General features: G+C 45.0%; 1 protein-coding gene across 1 annotated transcript in view; it reads left to right on the top strand.

The window, feature by feature from the left end:
* The window catches only part of LOC139571049 (testican-2-like), a 61,659-nt gene that overhangs the window by 26,197 nt on the left and 11,788 nt on the right, over nt 1–23,674 (top strand). Inside the window, exons 2-3 of the mRNA XM_071393531.1 lie at nt 24–72; nt 23,089–23,203. Coding sequence (XP_071249632.1) covers nt 24–72; nt 23,089–23,203 — 164 coding nt within the window. The remainder of the gene's footprint in view (nt 1–23; nt 73–23,088; nt 23,204–23,674) is intronic.

The raw sequence follows: 23,674 nt of genomic DNA, 5'->3' as shown, positions 1-23,674 counted from the left end.
CTTGGAACTCTCTGTCTCTGCAGGATGACTATGTGCGGACCTTGGATGAGAATCAGGGAGGCTCTAATGAAAGTACGTTTCACCTAAGTTCTTTCAAGTACCCTTTTATCTATTACAGTGCCTTCAGAAAATATTCACACCCAAAGATTGTTGTGTTACAGCCTCAATATAAATGGATTACATTTCGATTGTGTGTTCCTGGCCTACACACAATACCCCATAATGTCAAAGTGGAATTATTTTTGGGGAAATGTTACAAATTAATTAAAAATGAAAAGCTTAATAAGTATTCAACCCCTTTGTTATACCAAGCCTAAATAAGTTCAGGAGTAAACATTTGTTTAACAAGTCACATAATAAGTTGCATGGGCTCACTCTGTGTGCAATAATAGTGCTTAACATGATTTTTGAATGACTACCTCATCTCTGTAGCCCACACATACAATTATCTGTACACAGATTCAACCACAAAGACCAGGGAGGTTTTCCAATGCCTCACCTATTGGTAGATGGGTAAAAAAAAAAGCAGACATTGAATATCCCTTTGAGCATGGTGGTTACTAATTCAAATCAAATCAAAGTTTATTTGTCACGTGCGCCGAATACAACAGGTGTAGACCTTACAGTGAAATGCTTACTTACAGGCTCTAACCAATAGTGCGAAAAAGGTGTGTGTGTGTGTGTGTGTGTGTGTGTGTGTGTGTGTGTGTGTGTGTGTGTGTGTTGTGTTGTGGTGTGTGTGTGTAAGTAAAGAAATAAAACAACAGTAAAAAGACATTTGAAAATAAGAGTAGCAAGGCTATATACAGACACCGGTTAGTCAGGCTTATTGAGGTAGTATGTACATGTAGGTATGGTTAAAGTGACTATGCATATATGATGAACAGAGAGTAGCAGTAGCGTAAAAAGAGGGGTTGGCGGGTGGTGGGACACAATGCAGATAGCCCGGTTAGCCAATGTGCGGGAGCATTGGTTGGTCGGACCAATTGAGGTAGTATGTACATGAATGTATAGTTAAAGTGACTATGCATATAAGATAAACAGAGAGTAGTAGCAGCGTAAAAGAGGGGTTGGGGGGGGCACACAATGCAAATAGTCCGGGTAACCATTTGGTTACCTGTTCAGGAGTCTTATGGCTTGGGGGTAAAAACTGTTGAGAAGCCTTTTTGTTCTAGACTTGGCACTCCGGCACCGCTTGCCATGCGGTAGTAGAGAGAACAGTCTATGACTGGGGTGGCTGGGGTCTTTGACAATTTTTAGGGCCTTCCTCTGACACCGCCTGGTGTAGAGGTCCTGGATGGCAGGCAGCTTTGCCCCAGTGATGTACTGGGCCGTACGCACTACCCTCTGAAGTGCCTTGCTGTCGGAGGCCGAGAAATTGCCGTACCAGGCAGTGATGCAACCAGTCAGGATGCTCTCGATGTTGCAGCTGTAGAACTTTTTGAGGATCTCAGGACCTATGCCAAATCTTTTTAGTTTCCTGAGGGGGAATAGGCATTGTCGTGCCCTCTTCACGACTGTCTTGGTGTGTTTGGACCATTCTAGTTTGTTGTTGATGTGGACACCAAGGAATTTGAAGCTCTCAACCTGCTCCACTACAGCCCCGTCGATGAGAATGGGGACATGCTCGGTGCTCCTTTTCCTGTAGTCCACAATCATCTCCTTAGTCTTGGTTACGTTGAGGGATAGGTTGTTATTCTGGCACCACCCGGCCAGGTCTCTGATCTCCTCCCTATAGGCTGTCTCGTCATTGTCGATGATCAGGCCTACAACTGTTGTGTCGTCTGCAAACTTAATGATGGTGTTGGAGTCGTGCCTGGCCATGCAGTCGTGGGTGAACAGGGAGTACAGGAGGGGACTGAGCATGCACCCCTGGGGAGCTCCAGTGTTGAGGATTAGCGTGGCAGATGTGTTGCTACCTACCCTCACCACCTGGGGGCGGCCCGTCAGGTTGTCCAGGATCCAGTTGCAGAGGGAGGTGTTTAGTCCCAGGTTCCTTAGCTTAGTGATGAGGTTTGAGGGTACTATGGTGTTGAACGCTGAGCTGTAGTCAATGAATAGCATTCTCACATAGGTGTTCCTTTTGTCCAGGTGGGAAAGGGCAGTGTGGAGTGCAATAGAGATTGCATCATCTGTGGATCTGTTTGGGCTGTATGCAAATTGGAGTGGGTCTAGGGTGGTGTATCAATACACCCAGTCACTACAGAAATGCAGGCGTCCTTCCTAACTCAGTTGCCGGAGAAGAAGGAAACTGCTCAGGGATTTCACCGTGAGACCAATGGTGACTTTAAATCAGTTACAGAGTTTAATGTCTGTGGTAGGAGAAAGCTGAAGATGTATCAACAACATTGTAGTTACTCCACAATACTAACCTAAATGACAGTGAAAAGAAGGAAGCCTGTTTGCAGTAAGACACTAAAGTAAAACTGCAATAAATGTGGCAAAGAACTTAACTTTATGTCCTGAATACAAAGCGTTATGTTTGGTGCAAATCTAACACAACACATCAATGAGTACTATTTTCAAGCATGGTGGTGGCTGCATGTTATGGGTACACTTGTCATTGGCAAGGACTAGGGAATTTATTTAGGATAAAAATAAACAGAATGTCGCTAAACAGAGGCAAAATCTTAAAGAAAAACCTGGTTCAGTCTGCTTTCCAACAGACACTGGGAGAAAGAAATCACCTTTCAGCAGGACAATAACTTAACACCTATGGCTAAATTTACACTGGAGTTGCTCACCAAGACAACATTGCATGTTCCGGAGTGGTATAGTTACAGTTTTGGACTTAAATCTGCTTGAAAATCTATGGCAAGACATGAAAATGGTTGTCTAGCAATGATCAACAACCACCTTGACAAAGCTTGAAGAATTTAAAAAATAATAATGTGCAAATATTGTACAATCCAGGTGTGCAAAGCTCTCAGAGACTTACCCAGAAAGACTCACAGCTGTAATCCCTGTGAATACTTATGTAAATGAGATATTTCTGTATTTAATTTTCAATCAATTTGAAAACATTACAAAAAACATGTTTTCACTTTGTCATTAAGGGGTATTGTGTGTAGATTGGTGAGAATAGTTTTAAATTCATGCTGTAACACAACATAATGTGAAATAAGTCAAGTGGTATGAATACTTTCTGAAGGCACTGTATGTTTGTGTGCTGTCCATGTAATTTACTATGAACTTTATTTAGGATGATGCATCGCCCAATCAGTTTTCTTTTTCTGAATCAAAAAGGGGCTTCGGTGGTGGGCATGGCAAGGGTGGTCAGCGCAGTTACATTATTGAGAAAATGTTTGAATCCCCCATCTGGGCAGTGTAGAGACATTTTTGCATGTACAAGCCAATTTCCTGTAATTCTATACATTTTGCCATGCAGCTGCGAGAGAACTTTGCAGTTTTAAAGCAAATTTCCTATGATTCTACATATTCTGCCATGGAGATGAGAGAACATTTAGCAGTTGTAAAGCTATTTTCCTGACATTGTACCATGGCTAATGCTGTGTTCTATTGATCAAACATAATAACATAATTTATACTGGTAAATGCATTTATTTTGTTATTTTCCCTGAATGTCTATCTTTTTATTTTGGTCGTTGTTTTGTTCTCAAAGATTATATTACTAAAATATATATAGGTCCATTATCTTTTCTACATACTTTATATCTGTTTTTAGTTGTTTAAGTTAACACTGAAAGTGTTTTTCCATCCCAAAAAATAATTTCAACCCCCCCCAAAAAAATATATACTGTATAGTGCATTCGGAAAGTATTCAGACCACTTGACTTTTTCCACATTTTGTTACGTTACAGCCTTATTCAAAAATTGATTACATTCGTTTTTTCCCTCTACAATCTACACACAATACCCCATAATGAAAAAGAAAAAAATGATTTTTAGAAAACTTATTGTACATTTACATAAGCACTCAGACCCTTCAAGCTGTGATTGCAGCTTGAAGTCTTCTTGGGTATGACGCTACAAGCTTGGCACACCTGCATTTGGGAAATTTCTCCCACTCTTCTCTGCAGATCCTCTCAAGCTGTTTCAGGTTGGATGGGGTGTGTTGCTGCACAACTATTTTCAGGTCTCTCCAGAGATGCTCGATCTGGTTCAAGTCTGGGCTCTTGCTGGGCCACTCAAGGACATTCAGAGACTTGTCCCGAAGCCACTCCTGCGTTGTCTTGGCTGTGTGCTTAGGGTTGTTGTCCTGTTAGAAGGTGAAGCTTTACCCCAGTCTGAGGTCCTGAGGGCTCTGGAGCAGGTTTCATCAAGGATCTCTCTGTACTTTGGTCCATTCATCTTTCCCTTGACCCTGACTAGTCTCCCAGTCCCTGCCGCTGAAAAACATCCCCACAGCATGATGCTGCCACCACCATGCTTCACTGTAGGGATGGTGCCAGGTTTCCTTCAGACGAGACGATTGGCATTCAGGCCAAAGAGTTCAATATTGGTTTCATCAGACCAGAGAATCTTGTTTCTCATGGTCTGAGAGTCGTTAGGTGCCTTTTGGCAAACTCCAAGCAGGCTGTCATGTGCCTTTTTACTGAGGAGTGGCTTCCGTCTGGCCACTCTATCATAAAGGCCTGATTGGTAAAGTGGTGCAAAGATGGGTTACCCATCTCCACAGAGGAGCTCTGGAGCTCTGTCAGTGACTCTCGGGTTCTTGGTCCAAGGCCCTTCTCCCCCGACTGGTCAGTTTGGCCGGGCGGCCAGCTCTAGGAAGAGTCTTGGTGGTTCAAACTTCTTCCATTTAAGAATGATGGATGCCACTGTGTTCTTGGACTTTCAATGTTGCAGACATGTTTTGGTACCTCGACACATTCCTGTCTCGGAGCTCTACGGACAATTCCTTCGACCTCATGGCTTGGTTTTTCTCTGACATGCAATGTCAACTGTTGGACCTTATATAGATAGACAGGTGTGGGCCTTTCTAAATAATGTCCAATGAATTGAATTGAAATTGACTCCAATCAAGTTGTAGAAACATCTCAAGGATGGTCAATGGAAACAAGATGCACCTGAGCTCAATGTCCAGTCTCATAGCAAAGGGTCTGAATTCTTATGTAAATAAGGTATTTCTGTTTTTATTTTATTTTTATAAATTAGCAAATATTTCTAAAAAACAGTTTTTGCTTTATCGTAATGGTGTATTGTGTGTAGATCGATGAGTAAAACATTGATTTAATCAATTTTAGAATAAGACTTTAACGTAAGAAAATGTGGAAGAAGAGAAGGGGTCTGAATACTTTCCAAATGCACTGTATTTACACCGTTTGGACTTATGCGACCCCAAACAATGCTTAAGTGGCCTGACAAAGGATTTAAATGGCAGGAAAAAATCCTGCCAACCACTCTTGAGAGCTGACTAAATCAGTGTAGGCTAGCTAGCTAACCATCTGAGAGACCGTTCAGCAACATCACAAGGACCAGTGCTGGGCAAGAAACTGGGGGTTGAAGATCACTGGGTTTATCAGACACGACACAGTACATAGGAATGAGAATCAATGCACCACGACGCGCTCAAGCCCAGGTTGGATAAAAGGGAGCAAAAAGGTACTCAACTGAGGAACGAAACGCTACTCTGGTGTATTAGACACAACAGGGTGAATGTTTGTTTACAATCCCATTTGTATTCTTGGGTCAGATGTTGTCCACACGTGTAGTGGCCGCTCAGTGAAAAGTTCAAGTGATGTTAGAGATGTAAACTCACTGTAGCAGCAGCCGTCTGACTGTCTCTCTCTCTCTGTGGAGGTTCTGAGCTCTGCTGTCGACCACCTACCAATCAACATTGAGTACACTGTGTTTTCTCTACTCCTCTGTCTTTAATTCAGCCACAGGCAGATAAAGTCATGACATCCAGGTTGCATCCCAAATGACACCCTATTTCCTATATGGTGCACTACTATGGGCCCTGGTCAAACATAGTACGCTATATAGGGAATAGGGTGCCATTTGGAACATAGACTGAAATCATGTCCATGACCATTGTCTTGATTTGCAGCTCAAATAAAGTAGTGGGAATGAAATGGCTGAGTCCATTAGTACTGCTATATCTCTCCGAGCTTAATTAGTGGGTAATTATGACTTCCTGTAGAGGGCTGGAGAGAGAAGGGGAGAGGGAGAGGAGGGAGAGTGGAGGAGGTAGAGGGGGAGAGAGAGATTGTCTTGCTGGAGTCCATTTTGTGTCCATTGTATTTTATTATAATCAATAATTGAAATATCAAACGATGCTGTAGAAATTGTTGGAGCTCTCATCTTAATAATCTATTGATAGGCTTTCCTCTAAGGCTGGCTTAATGAGGCAATGGAGAGAGGGATAGAGGGGGAGAGAGAGAGGGAGGTAGAGAGAGAGAGAGGGGAAGAGAGATTGAGATACAGAAAGAGTGAGAGAAGTGGAGAGGGGGAGAGATTTTGTCCCTCAGACATCTCTAGAGTCAGTGTGATGTCTTCACTGTAGAGCCAGGCTGATCAGACACCATTTCATGCCTCGTTAGTCTAAACCCAGAGAGGATAGACAACCAATCCCACTCAATACTGTCACACACTCATGGTGTTTACACAGATTTTTCTTCCATAGGCCTATCCTATCTTTTTTACTGACTGTCCACACGGAGTTTTACATTTGACCTATTACAGATTTGCTCACTCAAAAGATGTAGCATGTGAAATAGCATACAGACGCTATGCTCATTTCTTGTCACTGTTCCTTTAAATGTTGAGGGGGTTGTCTTGGTAACGGTAGGTTATGTGCAAAAACAAATATGCTTCATAGCAAAAAAATCTGATCTGAGAATCCAGACAGAAGTCACATGTGGAGGATCGGGTTTGTATCAGGATTTAAATCCACATATAGAGGTGGTATAAATCGTCAGTAAAAAGATCAGATTCCATGTGTTTTTTTTGCTGTTTACACATTAGGGAAAAGATCAGATAGGTATCAGATATGCAAGTAATTGGCAAAATAATTGGGCTGACTGTGTAAACACAGCCATATGAATGTAGTATAAATCGCAAGTCAAAAGATCATGGAATAATTGTTATTTAGTAGACTCAATAGACACAACTATTGTAGAGAACGCAACACTGTCACAAAAGCAGGAAGGCACTGCCAGGTCACAAATAACATTGTTTACATATAGGCTCCAGTTATACACATAAATAATATCACCCTAATACATCCCTCCATGCAACAAATACAATACCTATGGCTTTTTCATCAGTGTTTTCGTGATCATGTGTCAGGCTTTTAAAGCTGGAGGATTCATCCAGTCCTCTAGGTTCCTGATAGCAATTTGCTTATCTTTGTTTACTCAGCAACTGGTTTGACCCAGGGAGGACAGGTGAGCCGACGTTCACTCTCTGACTAATCAATGACCTTGAATCAATTTCCTCAAATCAGTGACGGTGAAACAATTATGTACTCTAAGGAGGTAGGGAAACTAGCTGACTCTGCAGCCCCCAGGTCTATAGTTGAATACCCCTGCTATAGGGACTGTAGGGTATCGATAAGGAGGCAGGTCATGGTGTATGTGAAGGCTGCTTAGAAACACACAACCATGGTTGAGTGCTGTGTCTTTGTGTGTCTGTGTGTGTGTATTTCTATGTGTGGTTCTGTGAATGTGCGTTTATACACGCACGTGAGTGAGCACACACTGTGTGTGTTCATAAACTAAAGATATCTGAGTAATAGCTCCGTTTATCTATTTCCAGGAAAAAGCAATATGCAGTAGCTGATGACATTAGTAGCAGAGAGTTTGTAAACAGAGGATGAGAGATGACGATGAGGCAGTGGACTGAGCTGAGCTCCCCATTCTCCAGCTCCAATATGCAGGGATTAGCCTGATGATAATCTGTATTAGGATGGATATCCACATACAGGGCCTAATTTGGGGAGTTTATAGCAGCACACTCTTATGGTATAACAAGGATAGAGATGGAGAGCGATGATGGGAAGAGGAGTGAGAGATGATGTGAGGAAAATACAGAGGGAGAAGGGTATAGAGTGTGAGACTCGGGATGTAAAAGAGACTGTTGAGAGAGACCATGATAAAGAGAGAGTAGATGTGGAGACAAAGAGACAAAGGGAGATGGTTGTTTAAAGAGAGGGAGCGTGGGAGGAAGAGGAAGGGGGGGACAGGGGGTACTGAGAGGGAGAGAGTGAAAGAGAGAGAGAGTTCTCAGTAATATAGCAGATTGAGCTGCAAATCACATTCAGTCCAAAAACTAGACCCCCATCAGACCGCAGTGCACAGAGCCTGTTGCTATGGAGACGTCATCGTTGTGGTGCAGGCACTACTTTAATCCATGGAAGCCTGTTAAATTATCACTGGGCTAAGGCAACCACCTTATGCTATTGTACAACACACAACGCAACTCCAAGCCTGCCAGCGCCAGTATTGTGGCTGCTGCTATACCAACAAGATTTATTTACAAATGTTTTCTATAAACATTACGAGGATTGTCTTTTCTATTTGCATGTATTTTCTTATTTCTTTAGCTAAGGTTAAATCCTCGGGAGGGAGGGAGGGAGGGAGGGAGAGAGGGAGGGAGGGAGAGAGGGAGAGAGGGAGAGAGGGAGGGAGAGGAATGACCAGTTGATGACAGACTGAAAGGGTGATGATCTTGGTCATTTTGTAAATATATATTATTTTCTGGAACTACTACATTTACCCAACTCATTGTTATTAAATTATTAGAGAAACCCATTGTTTTTGCACCCACCATGCGTCATTTCCGCAATGGTCATGTGAAGTGAAATGTGGATATTTTGGGATGTGAACACTCAGTTGGTTTGTTTGATCTGACGAAGAGCCGTTTCAGATGAAAACGTTATCAATAAAGCGGTGAATTGGGAGCTTCAACAGTGTGCGGGCCTTCTTGTTCTTTACAGGATGGATCTTCACCAAGACTCGTCTGTGGCTCTGACGTGTGCACATGCATGCAAGTGTGAGGCACAACAGGCCCGTGGCGGGCGAATAGGGAGTGTATTGTTTTGGATTTGCTTTTCCAATCTGATCTGTGGGTTTGCTCTGATAATCTACAATCTGCTGCAGAACTCTGTTTTACTGATTTAGTCTTCTTCATCCTACAATGCCATAACATGAGATGATACCGGTCACCACAGGCATAGATATAAGATGACTATGTGTACATGTGAATACAGTATGCCTCTGTGCATCACAACATCTGCTCTAACTGTGCCATAAGAGCTGATTTAGAAGAGAAGAGAGAACAGCAATTCTGTTATGACAATGATCGAGATGTGAGAATGAATATAAATGTCAAGGGATTTAAGTCTTGCTAATTGATAAAGCACTAAGTGGTATTGTTTTGTAAGGACCCAGTTGCCTGCAGTAGCCTAAGGTATTGATGGATAGTGTGGCTGAATAGAGGTGGGGGAGGGAGAGAATATGTCATCCGGTTCAGGATTTGGTGGGCTTGGTAGTTGCATACAGTGGTAACATATAAGTGTGTGCGTCATCCGGTTCAGCCTCGGGGGGCCTGTTAGGAAGACGTGTGTGTGTGTGTGTGGTGCCGACACACAGCCACTGGCGTACCGGACACTCCCACAAGGGGGTTTGACCTTTACTGGTACACAATAGCAAGTACACATTCTTGGTCCCCGGCCCCAGTATGCCCACATGTGTTCAGAGAAAACAGTGCTCTGCTCACTGAGAAAACAGTGCTCTGCTGTCTCTGATCAATATGATGCACACTTGGGTGAGTTTGGTTACATACACTGCATTTGAGACGCCTATTGCAGTCTCTTGTGCCCACTTGACAAGCAACCAAAACAAATTCCCTTTTCCTTTAGGAAACCAATCTTCTCCCTGTGGCTCCTTTTCCTAAGTTGTGGACACAGCTCCAATTTGTGACGGCCGTTACACAACAGACGTGTGATGTGTTGGGTTTGGGTGGGTGGGGGGGGGGGGGGGGGGGGGGGGTTGCTGTGGTGATGACATGCTGGTAGCAAATCTGCTCCCTGTGTATTTGTGAATAGACGTGTGAATGAGCCTCGACGTTTGGCCTTTGAGTCTTGCTTCTGGATTGTATAGGATCTATTCTCACCTGTTTTTCCATGAACAGGATGAGATCAAGTAGTCCAGCACGCCTGCTCCTGTAACTCACAAGCAACTGACCTCCACCTCTCCCTGACTTTGTAGGGTAATTACAGGATGATGTTCTTTAAGCTGGAGGCCAGATCCATCTCGTCCATATCTACCATTGCATTACAACAACCTCTGAGCATTTCGCTACACCGGCCATAACATCTGCTAAATATGTGTATGTGACCAATACAATTTGATTTGATTTGAGGTATAATGCATAGGCCTGTAATGCCTTGTGGTCTTCGGATTTGATGTTAGGCCAGCTAAAAGCCTTCTCCATGCATTGGCAATCTTGTATTCATTACCGTAGTTCTCCTTTAATAAGCCCTTGTCTTTCTGATAGCCTTATCTGGAGCCATATGTTGGCAGCTCCTAACCAGCTCTCGAGGCTGCACTCTGGTTTACTGTTCGAGGAAGTGTCGTTTGTGTTGACTAGTTTGGCCTATATACCATGTTCTAATGACTGAATGAAGGACCTGTACTGTAAAATGTCACCATCAAAAAGAGTAATTTCTCTGGGTGGCAGAACGGAATGATGTTGCTGTTTGACTAGCATAGCAGTAACCTCATTCTGTCTTTGGAGAATGGTGATGAGAGGGTTTTCAATGTTTTCCTGTGAAATGTCCTGTGAATTGGAAAGTCTTGACTGTTCTCCCCATGGCACTCTATGTGAGTTGGTCAGCACAGAGGGGCCTTGTCCTGTATAGGCCTGCAGACTTGGGTTTGAGTCTTGTGCAGCAGTGTGCTCTCCATGAGCTGCTGCCTGAATCACACTGTGTCCTGACTGTTCTGATTGAGCTGAAACACTGTGAGCCTGGGCTGATTGAAGGTCAATGTGCTCAATGAATTGGGGTCCTTCTTTGGGACGCATACTTGGTGCATGCCTGGCAGAAGTGTCCCTCTGCCCTGTGTGAAATTCAAGGTCATAGATCTTGTATCTCTCTGCCGTTTCCTCAAAGTAGTCATTCATGCCATCTATTATTGAGTTGGCCTTTCTCTCCCTACAGATGTCTAGACTATGAGCTTTGCTGAGGCAGCTGCTATTTCAGTTTGCAGCTCAAGAGTCTCCCTTCTTTTCCTCAGTTCCATCTTTTGTTGGTTTAATTCCTCCTCCCTATTCTCTAGAAGGTGTTTGAACTTGAGAGCAGCAGCCTTTGTTATTAATGCTGCTCTGTCGGCCTCTGGTCGGATGCAGGCTGAGGATGTGGAGGATTCACCTGAGCGTGAACTCCTGTTAGACCTGCGGCTGGAGGTTTGGCTGGAGGTTTGGGACACACTGTCAGTAGGTTTAACATCTTTCTCATCAGTGCATTCATCAGGTTTCTCTGGTGCTGGGGCTGCACCTGCAATCCGTTTCAAATCAAATCAAATTGTATTGGTCACATACACATATTTAGCAGATTTTATTGCGGGTGTAGTGAAATGCTTGTATGTTGGACACAGAACTAGAAATGCGTGAATATGCTGCCATTTGGGTTCCAATTCAGCATATCATTTTTTCTTTCATCCTCAGGTATCATGTGATGATAGGAATGAATCAAATCTTTGAATCCATTCAACATTTCATTGAACTGAAGCATGTTTTGTTTTTTTACAACTCAGTCATCAGATCAGTAACAATGTTCATTTTTCTAGTCAGCATTGCCAGTTTACCCCTTCTGGACTTGCACATTTGGGAAACGTTCTCCTTCAAGGCGTTTTCTGATAAAGGCTCCTCCATTAGCGCCATATCGCCCCCATACACAACTCTATCTGCAGTGGTAGAATTCTCTTCAGCCATATTCCATCAATAGGCTATCACAGTAATATCTATATCAAGAGATGCATATGTGTATTCCCTGTCATGTGAAATCCATAGATTAGGGCCTTATGAATTGATTTCCTCATATGAACTGTAACTCGTTAAAATCTTTGAAATTGTTGCATGTTATGCTTATATTTTTGTATTTCCCCTAATGTTATTAGTCTACCTCCACTTTCTCTCTCTAGTGTTGCTTCATTCCTTCCTCACTCTCAACAGTTAAATGAAATACGTTTCGATGCCCTTATTTTCATCATTCTAATGACATCCTTTAATAATATTGGACTAGAATTAGATGCAGAAGGCTTTCACTTCTCTTCAAGAAGAATGGTTATGGGTCTGAATAAATAACTGCTATAGCCTTCCGCCATCACGCGTTCGCTCTTCTTTCAAACTACCCGTGAGCTCTATTGGCTGCTGTATTAAACATTCAGCAAAAAAGAGCTTGCGTCCCTCTTCGAATAGTCTGTTGGTAGAAGAAATACTAAAAAAAAATAAAGTCCAGCAAGCTATTCTAGTCTAGCTTTTCCTGCATTGGACTTGTTGTAACGGCGTTCCTCCTCCTCTTCATCCGAAGAGGAGGAGCAGGGATTGAACCAAACTGCAGCGTTGTATTTAGACATAATGAATTCATTTAAGTGTAGACGAAAAACACGAACTTCACTTGAATACTTACAAAACAACAAAACGAATGTAGACAAACCTGAACATACGAACTTACATATAACACGAAGAACGCACGAACAGGAAAAATGACTACATAAAACGATGAACGAACGAAACAGTCCCGTATGGTGCAAACAAACACAGACATGGAAGACAACCACCCACGCCAAACAATGTGACAACACCTACCTTAATATGATTCTCAATCAGAGGAGATGAAAACCACCTGCCTCTAATTGAGAACCATATTAGGTCACCCATTAACCAACATAGAAACAGAAAACATAGACTGCCCACCCAAACTCACGTCCTGACCAACTAACACATACAAAAACTAACAGAAAACAGGTCAGGAACGTGACACTTGTTGTGTTGTGTTCATCACTGATTGTCTAGTATAGCATCCATGATTCGTATCATTGATTGGACAGTCTATTTTGTTTATATGTTTTTTTTATCTGAAATGACTAGGTGATTTGGTGGTCCTATTTACGTTTTTTTTTTTAGATGCTACTCATTGAGATAAACGTCAGCTTCAACTGAGAACAAGTGTTTATTTTTTTATCTTTTTTAAACATAGCATTTGGCGAAGGTGGATGGCTGAAAGTATTTCTACAATATCTCTACCAGTTCTTTCCTCACGTGGGTGAACCAACAATCCCATGGGACAGATGGAAGTTGTTGTTTGAGACGTACATGCTACCAACCGGACTGGATGTGGTTAGCCCTGAGAGGAAAAGGGCCATTCTTCTCCGCTGTCTCGGCGCCGAGGGCCTGCACATCCTCCAAACGCTCAGGGAAGCACACACATATGATGCAGCTGTTGAACTTTTGGATGGACATTTAGCAAAGAAACTCTTCTTCTGAAGAGGCTGAATTTTCGGTAGTGCGCACAGCGTGTGGGTGAGTCGGTGACCTTAAAGGGCTAGCGCAGTCATGTCCGTTTGTTTATCTTAAAGATGAAATGATCAGGGACCAGTTCATTGAAAGATCCTCCAGCTCACCCGTGTGGGAGAGGCTTCTCCTTGAAGATGATGATCGGACTTTAGTAAAAGCTGTAGCCATAGCTTCCCAAGTGGAATCAGCAGCTCACTGTGCAACTAAGATCTCTGAGGCACAGACACGTGCTTCCATGTTCAAGCTGTGCAGCAGTCTCAGTGCTCAGACTGTAGATGTCACTCAGACATATGAGTGCCTCAGTGCAGTTAATGAGAACCCAGGGGCGTCAACGGTGTGCCAACTGTGGTTCCAATAGACACAAGTCGCGTGCCCCTGACTGCCCCGCTCGTGGACAGACATGTAGACGATGTCAGAAACCAAACCATTTTGCAAAGTGGTGTAGGTCAGCTCCAGCCCCCCGTGCACCAACGCTCACACCCCATGGACACACCACCTGCTGTCAGTCACACTGTTGGCTCAAACCCAGCTGGGTTTTCCACCTGTGCTGTATACCTGGGTGACTCCTGCATTCCTCTCGTGCTAGACACAGGAGCAAAGGTGTCGCTCTTCAACATGGCTACCTACGAGCAGTTCTTGTCCCACCTGCCACTCCAGCCACCCAGCCTTAGCCTGTACGGATATGGGTGCTCTGTGATTGATGTTATCGGCTTTATATACTCACCTGTGCAGTATGGCAACAAGACCTTCACAGTTCCCCTTCCACATCACACGGCAGGGCACTAATATCTTACGTTTAGACCTGTTCACCAGCCTGGGGTTCTCTCTGTTGGCAAGAGCAATGGCCCACCCTCTTCAATGGCGTAGGTGTCCTGACAGCGTTCACACATAAGCCCTTCCTCGTCCCTACCGTGACTCCAGTCATTCAACCTCTACGCCGTATTCCACTGGCTGTATATGTGAGGAGGTCACTAAGGATCTACAGAAGCAGCTGGAGGGTGGATTCATCGAGCCAATGGATGCCTCCCCATGGTTGTCCAACTTGGTCATTGCTAAAAATAAGTCTGGAGAGCTGCGGGTCTGCTTTGATCTAGCCAACAAGGCCATCATTCCTGATCGGTACCCACTGCTGACTATGGAGGAACTGACCACTCACTTCTACGGGTCGACGATCTTCACAAAGCTGGACCTTCGCAAGGGCTACCTCCAAGTTCACCTACACCCAGAGTAGGAACCTGACAGCCTTCGTCACTCATAATGGGGTGTTCCCCGACACCCAGAGAGTAGGAACCTGACAGCTTTCGTCACTCATAATGGGGTGTTCCCCTACACCCAGAGAGTAGGAACCTGACAGCCTTCGTCACTCATATCAGGGTGTTCCCTGACACCCAGAGAGTAGGAACCTGACAGCCTTCGTCACTCATATCGGGGTGTTCCGCTACACAAGGATGCCTTTTGGTCTCAGTTTGGCCCCCAGCTGTTTCCAGAAGATAATGACCACCATCCTTGTTGGGGTCTCTGGAGTGGCTGTCTACTTGGACAACATCGTCGTCCATGGTAAACGTCTGCAAGCAGCCTTCTCGGGACTCGGGCAACACAACCTCACACTCAACACTGAGAAGTGCCTGTTCTGAGTGCCAGAGATCGACTTTGTCGGGTTCTGCGTGTCAGCCTGAGGTCTCTCACCGCTGCAGTCAAACGTGGAAGCCATCCATCGTGTCCCAGAACATACATCTGCTACACAACTTGCCTAATTTCTGGGAATGACGGGTTACTACATGCGCTTCCTGCCCCAGTACTTGGGAATCACTTCCGCTCTGCGTCAGCTGTTGAAGAAGGAGGTGTACTGGGCCTGGACACCCGACTGTGCACAAGCTGTCCACTCTCTCAAAGAACTGCTGACCACCTTCTGTCCTGGCCCACTTTAACCTCACCAGCCCACCTCTGGTCACCTGTGACGCGTCAGCTGCAGCAGTGAGAGTGTAACTTTCTCAGCTTCAGGACGGTGTTGAGAAACCAGTGGCTTGTGGATCTCGCCCCACTGAACAGAAGTACTTCGTTCAAATCAAATCAAAGTTTATTTGTCACGTGCGCCGAATACAACAGATGTACACCTTACAGTGAAATGCTTACTTACAGGCTCTAACGAACAGTGCAATGTCTAAGTAAAAAAAAAAGGTATTAGGTGAACAATAGATAAGTAAAGAAATAAAAACAACAGTAAAAAAGACAGTGAAAAATAACAGTAGCGAGGCTATAACAGTAGCGAGGCTATGTACAGGCAACGGTTAGTCGGGCTGACTGAGGTAGTATGTACATATATGACAAACAGAGAGTAGAGGGGGTGGTGGGTTGCGGAGCACAATGCAGATAGTCCGGGTAGCCAATGTGCGGGGGCACCGGTTGGTCGGGCTAATTGAGGTAGTATGCACATGAATGTACAATTAAAGTGACTATGCATATATGATAAACAGAGAGTAGCAGCAGCATAAAAAAGAGGGTTTGGGGGGCACACAATGCAAATAGTCCGGGTAGCCATTTGATTACCTGTTCAGGAGTCTTATGGTTTGGGGATAAAAACTGTTGAGAAGCCTTTTTGTCCTAGACTTGGCACTCCGGCACCGCTTGCCATGCAGTAGTAGAGAGAACAGTCTATGACTGGGGTGGCTGGGGTCTTTGACAATTTTTAGGGCCTTCCTCTGACACCGCCTGGTGTAGAGGTCCTGGATGGCAGGCAGCTTAGCCCCAGTGATGTACTGGGCCGTACGCACTACCCTCTGAAGTGCCTTGCAGTCGGAAGCCAAGCAGTTGCCGTACCAGGCAGTACCAGGCAGCTGTAGAACCTTTTGAGCATCTGAGGACCTATGCCAAATCTTTTTAGTTTCCTGAGGGGGAATAGGCTTTGTCGTGCCCTCTTCACGACTGTCTTGGTGTGTTTGGACCATTCTAGTTTGTTGTTGATGTGGACACCAAGGAACTTGAAGCTCTCAACCTGCTCCACTACAGCCCCGTTGATGAGAATGGGGGCGTGCTCGGTCCTCCTTTTCCTGTAGTCCACAATCATCTCCGTAGTCTTGGTTACGTTGAGGGATAGGTTGTTATTCTGGCACCACATGGCCAGGTCTCTGACTAACTCCCTATAGGCTGTCTCGTCGTTGTCGGTGATCAGGCCTACCACTGTTGTGTCGTCTGCAAACGTAATGATGGTGTTGGAGTCGTGCCTGTCCACGCAGTCGTGGGTGAACAGGGAGTACAGGAGGGGACTGAGCACGTACCCCTGAGGGGCTCCAGTGGTGAGGATCAATGTGGCAGATGTGTTGCTATTTACCCTCACCACCTGGGGGCGGCCCGTCAGGTTGTCCAGGATCCAGTTGCAGAGGGAGGTGTTTAGTCCCAGGTTCCTTAGCTTAGTGATGAGGTTTGAGGGTACTATGGTGTTGAACGCTGAGCTGTAGTCAATGAATAGCATTCTCACATAGGTGTTCCTTTTGTCCAGGTGGGAAAGGAAAGTGTGGAGTGCAATAGAGATTGCATCATCTGTGGATCTGTTTGGGCGGTATGCAAATTGGAGTGGGTCTAGGGTTTCTGGGATAATGGTGTTGATGTGAGCCATTACCAGCCTTTCAAAGCACTTCATGGCTACGGACGTGAGTGCTACGGGTCTGTAGTCATTTAGGCAGGTTGCCTTTGTGTTCTTGGGCACAGGGACTATGGTGGTCTGCTTGAAACATGTTGGTATTACAGACTCAATCAGGGACATGTTGAAAATGTCAGTGAAGACACCTGCCAGTTGGTCAGCACATGCCCAGAGCACACATCCTGGTAATCCGTTTGGCCCCGCGGCCTTGTGTATGTGGACCTGTTTAAAGGTCTTACTCATGTCGGCTACGGAGAGCGTGATCACGCAGTCGTCCGGAACAGCTGATGCTCTCATGCATGCCTCAGTGTTGCTTGCCTCGAAGTGAGCATAGAAGTAATTTAGCTCGTCTGGTAGGCTCGTGTCACTGGGCAGCTCGTGGCTGTGCTTCCCTTTGTAGTCTGTAATAGTTTGCAAGCCCTGCCACATAAGACGGAGCCAGTCGGAGCCGGTGTAGTACGATTCAATCTTAGCCCTGTATTGGCGCTTTGCCTGTTTGATGGTTTGTTGGAGGGCATAGCAGAATTTCTTATAAGCTTCCGGGTTAGAGTCCCGCACCTTGAAAGTGGCAGCTCTGCCCTTTAGTTCAGTGCGAATGTTGCCTGTAATCCATTGCTTCTGGTTTGGGTATGTACGTACAGTCACTGTGGGGATGACGTCCTCGATGCACTTATTGATAAAGCCAGTGACTGATGTGGTGTACTCCTCAGTGCCATCGGAAGAATCCAGGAACTTGTTCCAGTCTGTGATAGCAAAACAGTCCTGTGGTTTAGCATCTGCTTCATCTGACCACTCTTTTATAGACCGAGTCACTGGTGCTTCCTGCTTTAATTTTAGCTTGTAAGCAGGAATCAGGAGGATAGAATTGTGGTTGGATTTACCAAATGGAGGGCGAGGGAGAGCTTTGTACGCGTCTCTGTGTGTGGAGTACAGGTGATCTAGAATTTTTTCCCTCTGGTTGCACATTTAACATGTTGATAGAAATTAGAAATAGAAATCCACTCCGTTGGAGAGAGGGAGGCACTAGCATGTGTCTGGGCCTGCAAGCGGTGGCAAATTTACCTCTACGGACGTTCTTTCACCCTTAAGCACCGGCCACCAGGCACTCACAACCTTGATGTCTACCTCAGGGTCGGGTCACAAGCCCCACCGCATGTACCGCTGGTCAGACCGCCTCCAGCAGTATAACTTTAATCTGCAGTTTACGCCGGGCAGGGACAATGTGGTGGCCGACCTCCTTTCGTGCTCAGTTCCCTCAGACTCTGCCCAGGTTAACTCCGAGGAGGACCTAATCCAGCTCCTACACTCACCTCTCCAAGATACAGTGTCGCTCAAGGAGCTGACCCAAGAATCAGCCAACGACCCCACCTTCACGACCTTACAGTAATACGTAGCCAATGGCTGGCCTGCACAGCTCCCGTCGGAACTCCAACCATATGCCAAGTTCGAACATGAGCTGTCATGCTGGAATGACATATGTCTGGGTCGTGGAAACTGCACTCTCATACCAAGCAGCCTCAGAGGACGAGTGTTGGCCATGGCTCATGAGGGCCACCTTGGCATTGTGAAGCTAAAGTAGCGCTGCCGGGACCTGGTGTGGTGGCCTGGCATCGATCATGATATTGAAGGGCTAGTACGTGACTGTGCTCCGTGCCTTGTCAGTGGAAAGACAGGCCCACCTCTGCCATCACCACTGCAGACACTGGCCTGGCCCTCCCGTCCATGGGAACATATCCAACTGGACATCTGTGGTGATCTCAGCCCAGTCAAAACTGTTCGCTGCTCTGGCACCCCAATTGTGACAATACAGAGGCGGATGCAAGATGCAAGCAACGATGGTTTAATGAATACAGTTTACAGCAGCAACAGGACAGACAGACTGTACTCAGACGGAATCCGACCCAGGGACTAGGGCGCATCTTCCGATGATAGCGTGCTGAGAAATCCAGGGGAGTGTGTCCGGATGGGTAGGAAGGAGCACAGAAGATAATCCACACAAGGGCGGCGAGAGAATGAGCACGGACACACAACACAACCTCAGGGAAGTAACAACGATCTGACAACAAGAAACACTGGTTACAGAACATATAAAGGGAAGATAAGTGATTCCAGCTGGCGCAGACAATCAGGCCGAGATTGGGAACCACGCCCACACAAACACGGGAGAGAGAGAGAGAGAGAGAGAGAGAAAAAGAGAAAGAGAAAGAGAAAGAGAGAGGGAGGCAGTGGATTCATGAACCGTGACACCAATGGTGGAACAAACTCCCTCACGACGCCTGGTCAGCGGAGTCAATCACCACCTTCCGGAGACACCTGAAACCCCACCTCTTTAAGGAATACCTAGGATAGGATAAAGTAATCCTTCTAACCCCCCCCCCCCCCCCCCCCTTAAAAGAGTTAGATGCACTATTGTAAAGTGGTTGTTCCACTGGATATCATAAGGTGAATGCACCAATTTGTAAGTCGCTCTGGATAAGAGCGTCTGCTAAATGACTTAAATGTAAAATGTAAATGTAAATCTCTACAATGTGCCACATCACCAATGCTTCCTGGTGGTTGCGTATGACCTACATTCAAAATGGCCAGAGGTCACACCCATGGGTTCTGTCACATCAGGGGCCGTTATAACCTTCCTGGATATGCTCTTTTCTATCTGGGGACTGCCTGCAACTCTGAACACGGACACTGACCCCTCAGCTGGTAAAGGCCGAGTTCAGCACTTACATCCAAAGCAAGGGGATCAAGCACATCAGAACATCCTACTCCCTCCCCCAGGAAGAGGTTCAATCAAACCCTGAAAAATGAACTGAGGGCTCACCTAACTCAGGGTTGCTCCTTCACTGAGTCCTTGTCGCAAACTCTGCTGCACTATAGAGCTGCTCTGCACCTTCTTGTCAACACCGTGTCAAGTTCGACGTCAGCTGGGCCCAGCAACATTTCAACTGACTGACGGCTCTTGCTGGCATGCCAGCCGACTGAGGAAGGTGCCACCTCCTGCATGTCCCCACTCTGCCATTGATGCCACCTTGAGTGGTTCACTACCGGTGGCAGACGTTCCCTTGGCCCCACAGGCACCTGTTGCTGTCGCTGCAGCACCCGTTCTGAAACATCTAAGGGTGCGCTCTAGACCTGTTCACCTTCACTTTATCACCTCCTTTCATGCCTAGTTTAAAAGCGGTGGGGATCACTGATTGTCTAGTATAGCATCCATGATTCCTATCATCAATTGGACAGTCTATTTTGTTTATATGTTTTTTATCGGAAATGACTAAGTGATTTGGTGGTTCTATTTCTGTTGTTTTTTGAGATGCTACTCATTGAGATAAACGTCAGCTTCAACTGAGAACAGGTGTTTGTTTGTTTAAAAAAACCATAACAGGACTTGCTAAGGAGCGTTTTGTAAGGAGAGAGGCCAGCGTGTGTATTGTGCAAGAGACATAGGCTGTACATTAGAAGCTTATTATGCATTATATTACTGTAGAATAGGCTATGCTGCAGCAAATGTAGGCCTACCTGTCACAAGGAAAAAGGTTACCATGATGAGATAGCTCTACATGCATTGTGAACTGCGCTCCATAGGGAGATGGGCTGTCTGTCCTCACCCTGAGCGTTGATCATTCATCATGCAGAGAGAAGGCCGGGGAGAAGCCAGATGTAGACATTGCATATCATTTAACAGTTCCCTTTCATGTCATGCTGTTCATGTAAATCATTTATTATAATTTACCGATTTCTCTCAGTTATTTATCCCGGGAAAAGGGAGTGGTTTTGGGTGGTAAATCTCGGCAACCAGGTTCAAGCTATTCAACCCTAGTCTGGTCAAAAGACTGTGCTGCCATTCCAGTCCCTCCCAGTAGGCCTTGGAGTATTTGTATGTTTTATTTCAACTTTATTTAACCAGGTAGGACAGTTGAGAACTAGTTCTCATTTACAACTCCGACCTGGCCAAGATAAAGCAAAGCATTGCGACACAAACAACACAGAGTTACACATGGAATAAACAAACGTACAGTCAATAACACAATATAAAAGTCTATATACAGTGTGTGCAAATGAAGTAAGATTAGGTAGGTAAGGCAATAAATAGGCCATAGTGGCGAAATAATTACAATTTAGCAATTAAACACTGGAGTGATAGATGTGCAGGCCTTGGAGCATGTATTCATTTTAACAGTTTTCTCCATTGGCCTGTAGAGGGGGTACATACGCTTGACAGGGGATTAGTGGCAAACACACATACAACTGAAATTCATCATGAATTGGTATAATTGGACCAATTTAACCTATTTGGCTCCTACACCGTTCACAGCACAAACAAAATGGTGCACTCATAAGTTTAATGCAACAGCAGTAATGGAGTTTATAGAAATGGAAATGTTTATACTTGGCAGGCATGAATGGAGAATGGTGGTTCAACGTGATTAGAGAGCTTGTATCATCACACAAGCCGTTGTTTATAGGGATTATATCTGTCTCATAATTGGCCTGGACTATTGTTTGCATTCAAGACCAGGTCGTTTTTATTGCTCTGTTTGTCACTGTCAGAGTAGCCACTCATTTCTGTTAGTTGTGTGGTATTAAAAATGATTATGCTAATGTCATCTATCATCCATCATGTAAAAAATTAATTAAATCCAGACCCTGCACATTTTTTTTTAAATGTGGAAATCCTAGAAACTTGCCTGCTCAACTGTATTCCACTACGCAAATGCAATTATAGATGCATGCAATGCTTTATTATGGGCATTTTTTACACCCCTCTGGCAGCACCAACCAACTCTAAATGTCTTCCCTCAGCCATGCCAGGGGACTTTCCTCTTTTGTTCTCTTTTGCTCCTCTGTTGTTCCTCAAGTAGGGGGGGGGGGGGGGGGGGGGGGGGGGCAGATCACGGATTCCCATCAGACCAACTCCTTGAATGCCCTACTCCTTGAAGTTTGAAGTTGTGTTTAAAAAACACTATTTTGCTCAAAACATATTTTTTTACCCTTTAGTGTGTGTACTTTACTGTATTTATACTTGGGATATCGCTTTTCAACAGGAAAAGTATAAAAATCGCTGGAGGACGTCTTTTAATCCATGAGATTCAGCTGGGTTCCCTCACAAGCCAGCTGGCACGCACCTTTCTGATTACTTCTAGCTTCAGGTGCAGGTGAGGGCGTGGATATGAAGTTGCTACCCCTCACAGCACCACAGGTAGAATAAATACCATTCTAGACCATCTACAAAATCCATGTAGGCCCCTTGAAGAAAAAACATAATTGGGCCTAGGTCTTCCTCTACATAACATACTGTCTAGTCTCTATACATGCAATGCTCACCTACAGAGGAAGTGTTAAATGCATGGTTTTAGCATTGAACCACATGCTAATTGTCACGTCAGAACACAAGAGCAACACCACCTGGAACAGACCCATTGACAGAGCAGAGCAGAGGGGGCCTATAATTGACAGCGTCTGGACCTGGAAGGCCTGTTGATTGGCTTTATCTACTGGGTAGTGACGTTGATGTCCATGTCACTGTAATGGCTATATGAGGAACCTTCAGACATGTAAATATTGCCATTATTTGCCAAATGAATGAATAGTTATGTTGAACTGCACTTAGACTACCACCATCCGACATACAAATGCTTACATTGTTTTTCAACTAGTCAGTTAATGGAAGGAAAGTAACTTAGAAAATAGAGATGGGGAAGGGAGGGGTGGAATACAGAAAGAAAGAACATGGAGAAAGTGGTCACAGCAGAAGGTTTACGTCAAGTTTGGAAAGAGGCAAGCAAAGAGCGAACGAGAACTGGATAGTCACAGGAAGAGAGAGCTGGTGAGAAACATACATACTGTAGGAAGAAATATTGCTCTTCTCGTTTCCTCAGAAAAGGGCACGGAAAATGAGATGGGTAAAGGGGAGGGAGAAGGCGAGAAACACCAAGAGATTTCTATCGTCTGATCTCCTTGTCTGTCCATAGATGTTGACACCACCAAGGACCCCTGTCAGAAGGTGAAGTGTAGCCGACACAAGGTGTGTATCGCCCAGGGATACCAAAGGGCTGTGTGTGTCAACCGCAAGAAGCTTGAGCACAGGTGAGTGTGTCTAGCCCGCAAGAAAGATGGTTGATGAATTTGACTTGCCATGCACTCAAAGAGATAAATGTGTGAGCGCACACACACATACTAACGCAAGCAAGCACGCACACACTCACATGCACACACGCACACACACTGTGGCCTTCAAGGACTAGATACAGTGTGCTGTCACAAAATGAGAGTCTATTTCTATGGTTAGCGCCCTAAAAGTGCTTTTCCCTCATTACAGCCTGAGGTTGAAGGATTCTGCTGCTGTGCTGTAGACGGATGATTAAACACCTCTAGGCGTACTGTACTGCACAGTTACTGTACGTTCTCAGGTTTAACTCTAGCTCTATAAATACCCTGTGGTTGTTATGATACGAGGAAGGATCCTCAGGACATGTCTGTGGATGTGTTACCGGGTAGAAAACAGCACAAGCTTTGACTAAATATAATATGAATATATAGTATTATTATGAGGTGGAA

This window comes from Salvelinus alpinus, chromosome 3 (genome assembly GCF_045679555.1).
Source record: "Salvelinus alpinus chromosome 3, SLU_Salpinus.1, whole genome shotgun sequence".
Taxonomy (NCBI): domain Eukaryota; kingdom Metazoa; phylum Chordata; class Actinopteri; order Salmoniformes; family Salmonidae; genus Salvelinus; species Salvelinus alpinus.
The sequence above is the reverse complement of the archived record's forward strand: the minus strand, read 5'-3'. Positions and strand labels throughout refer to the sequence as shown.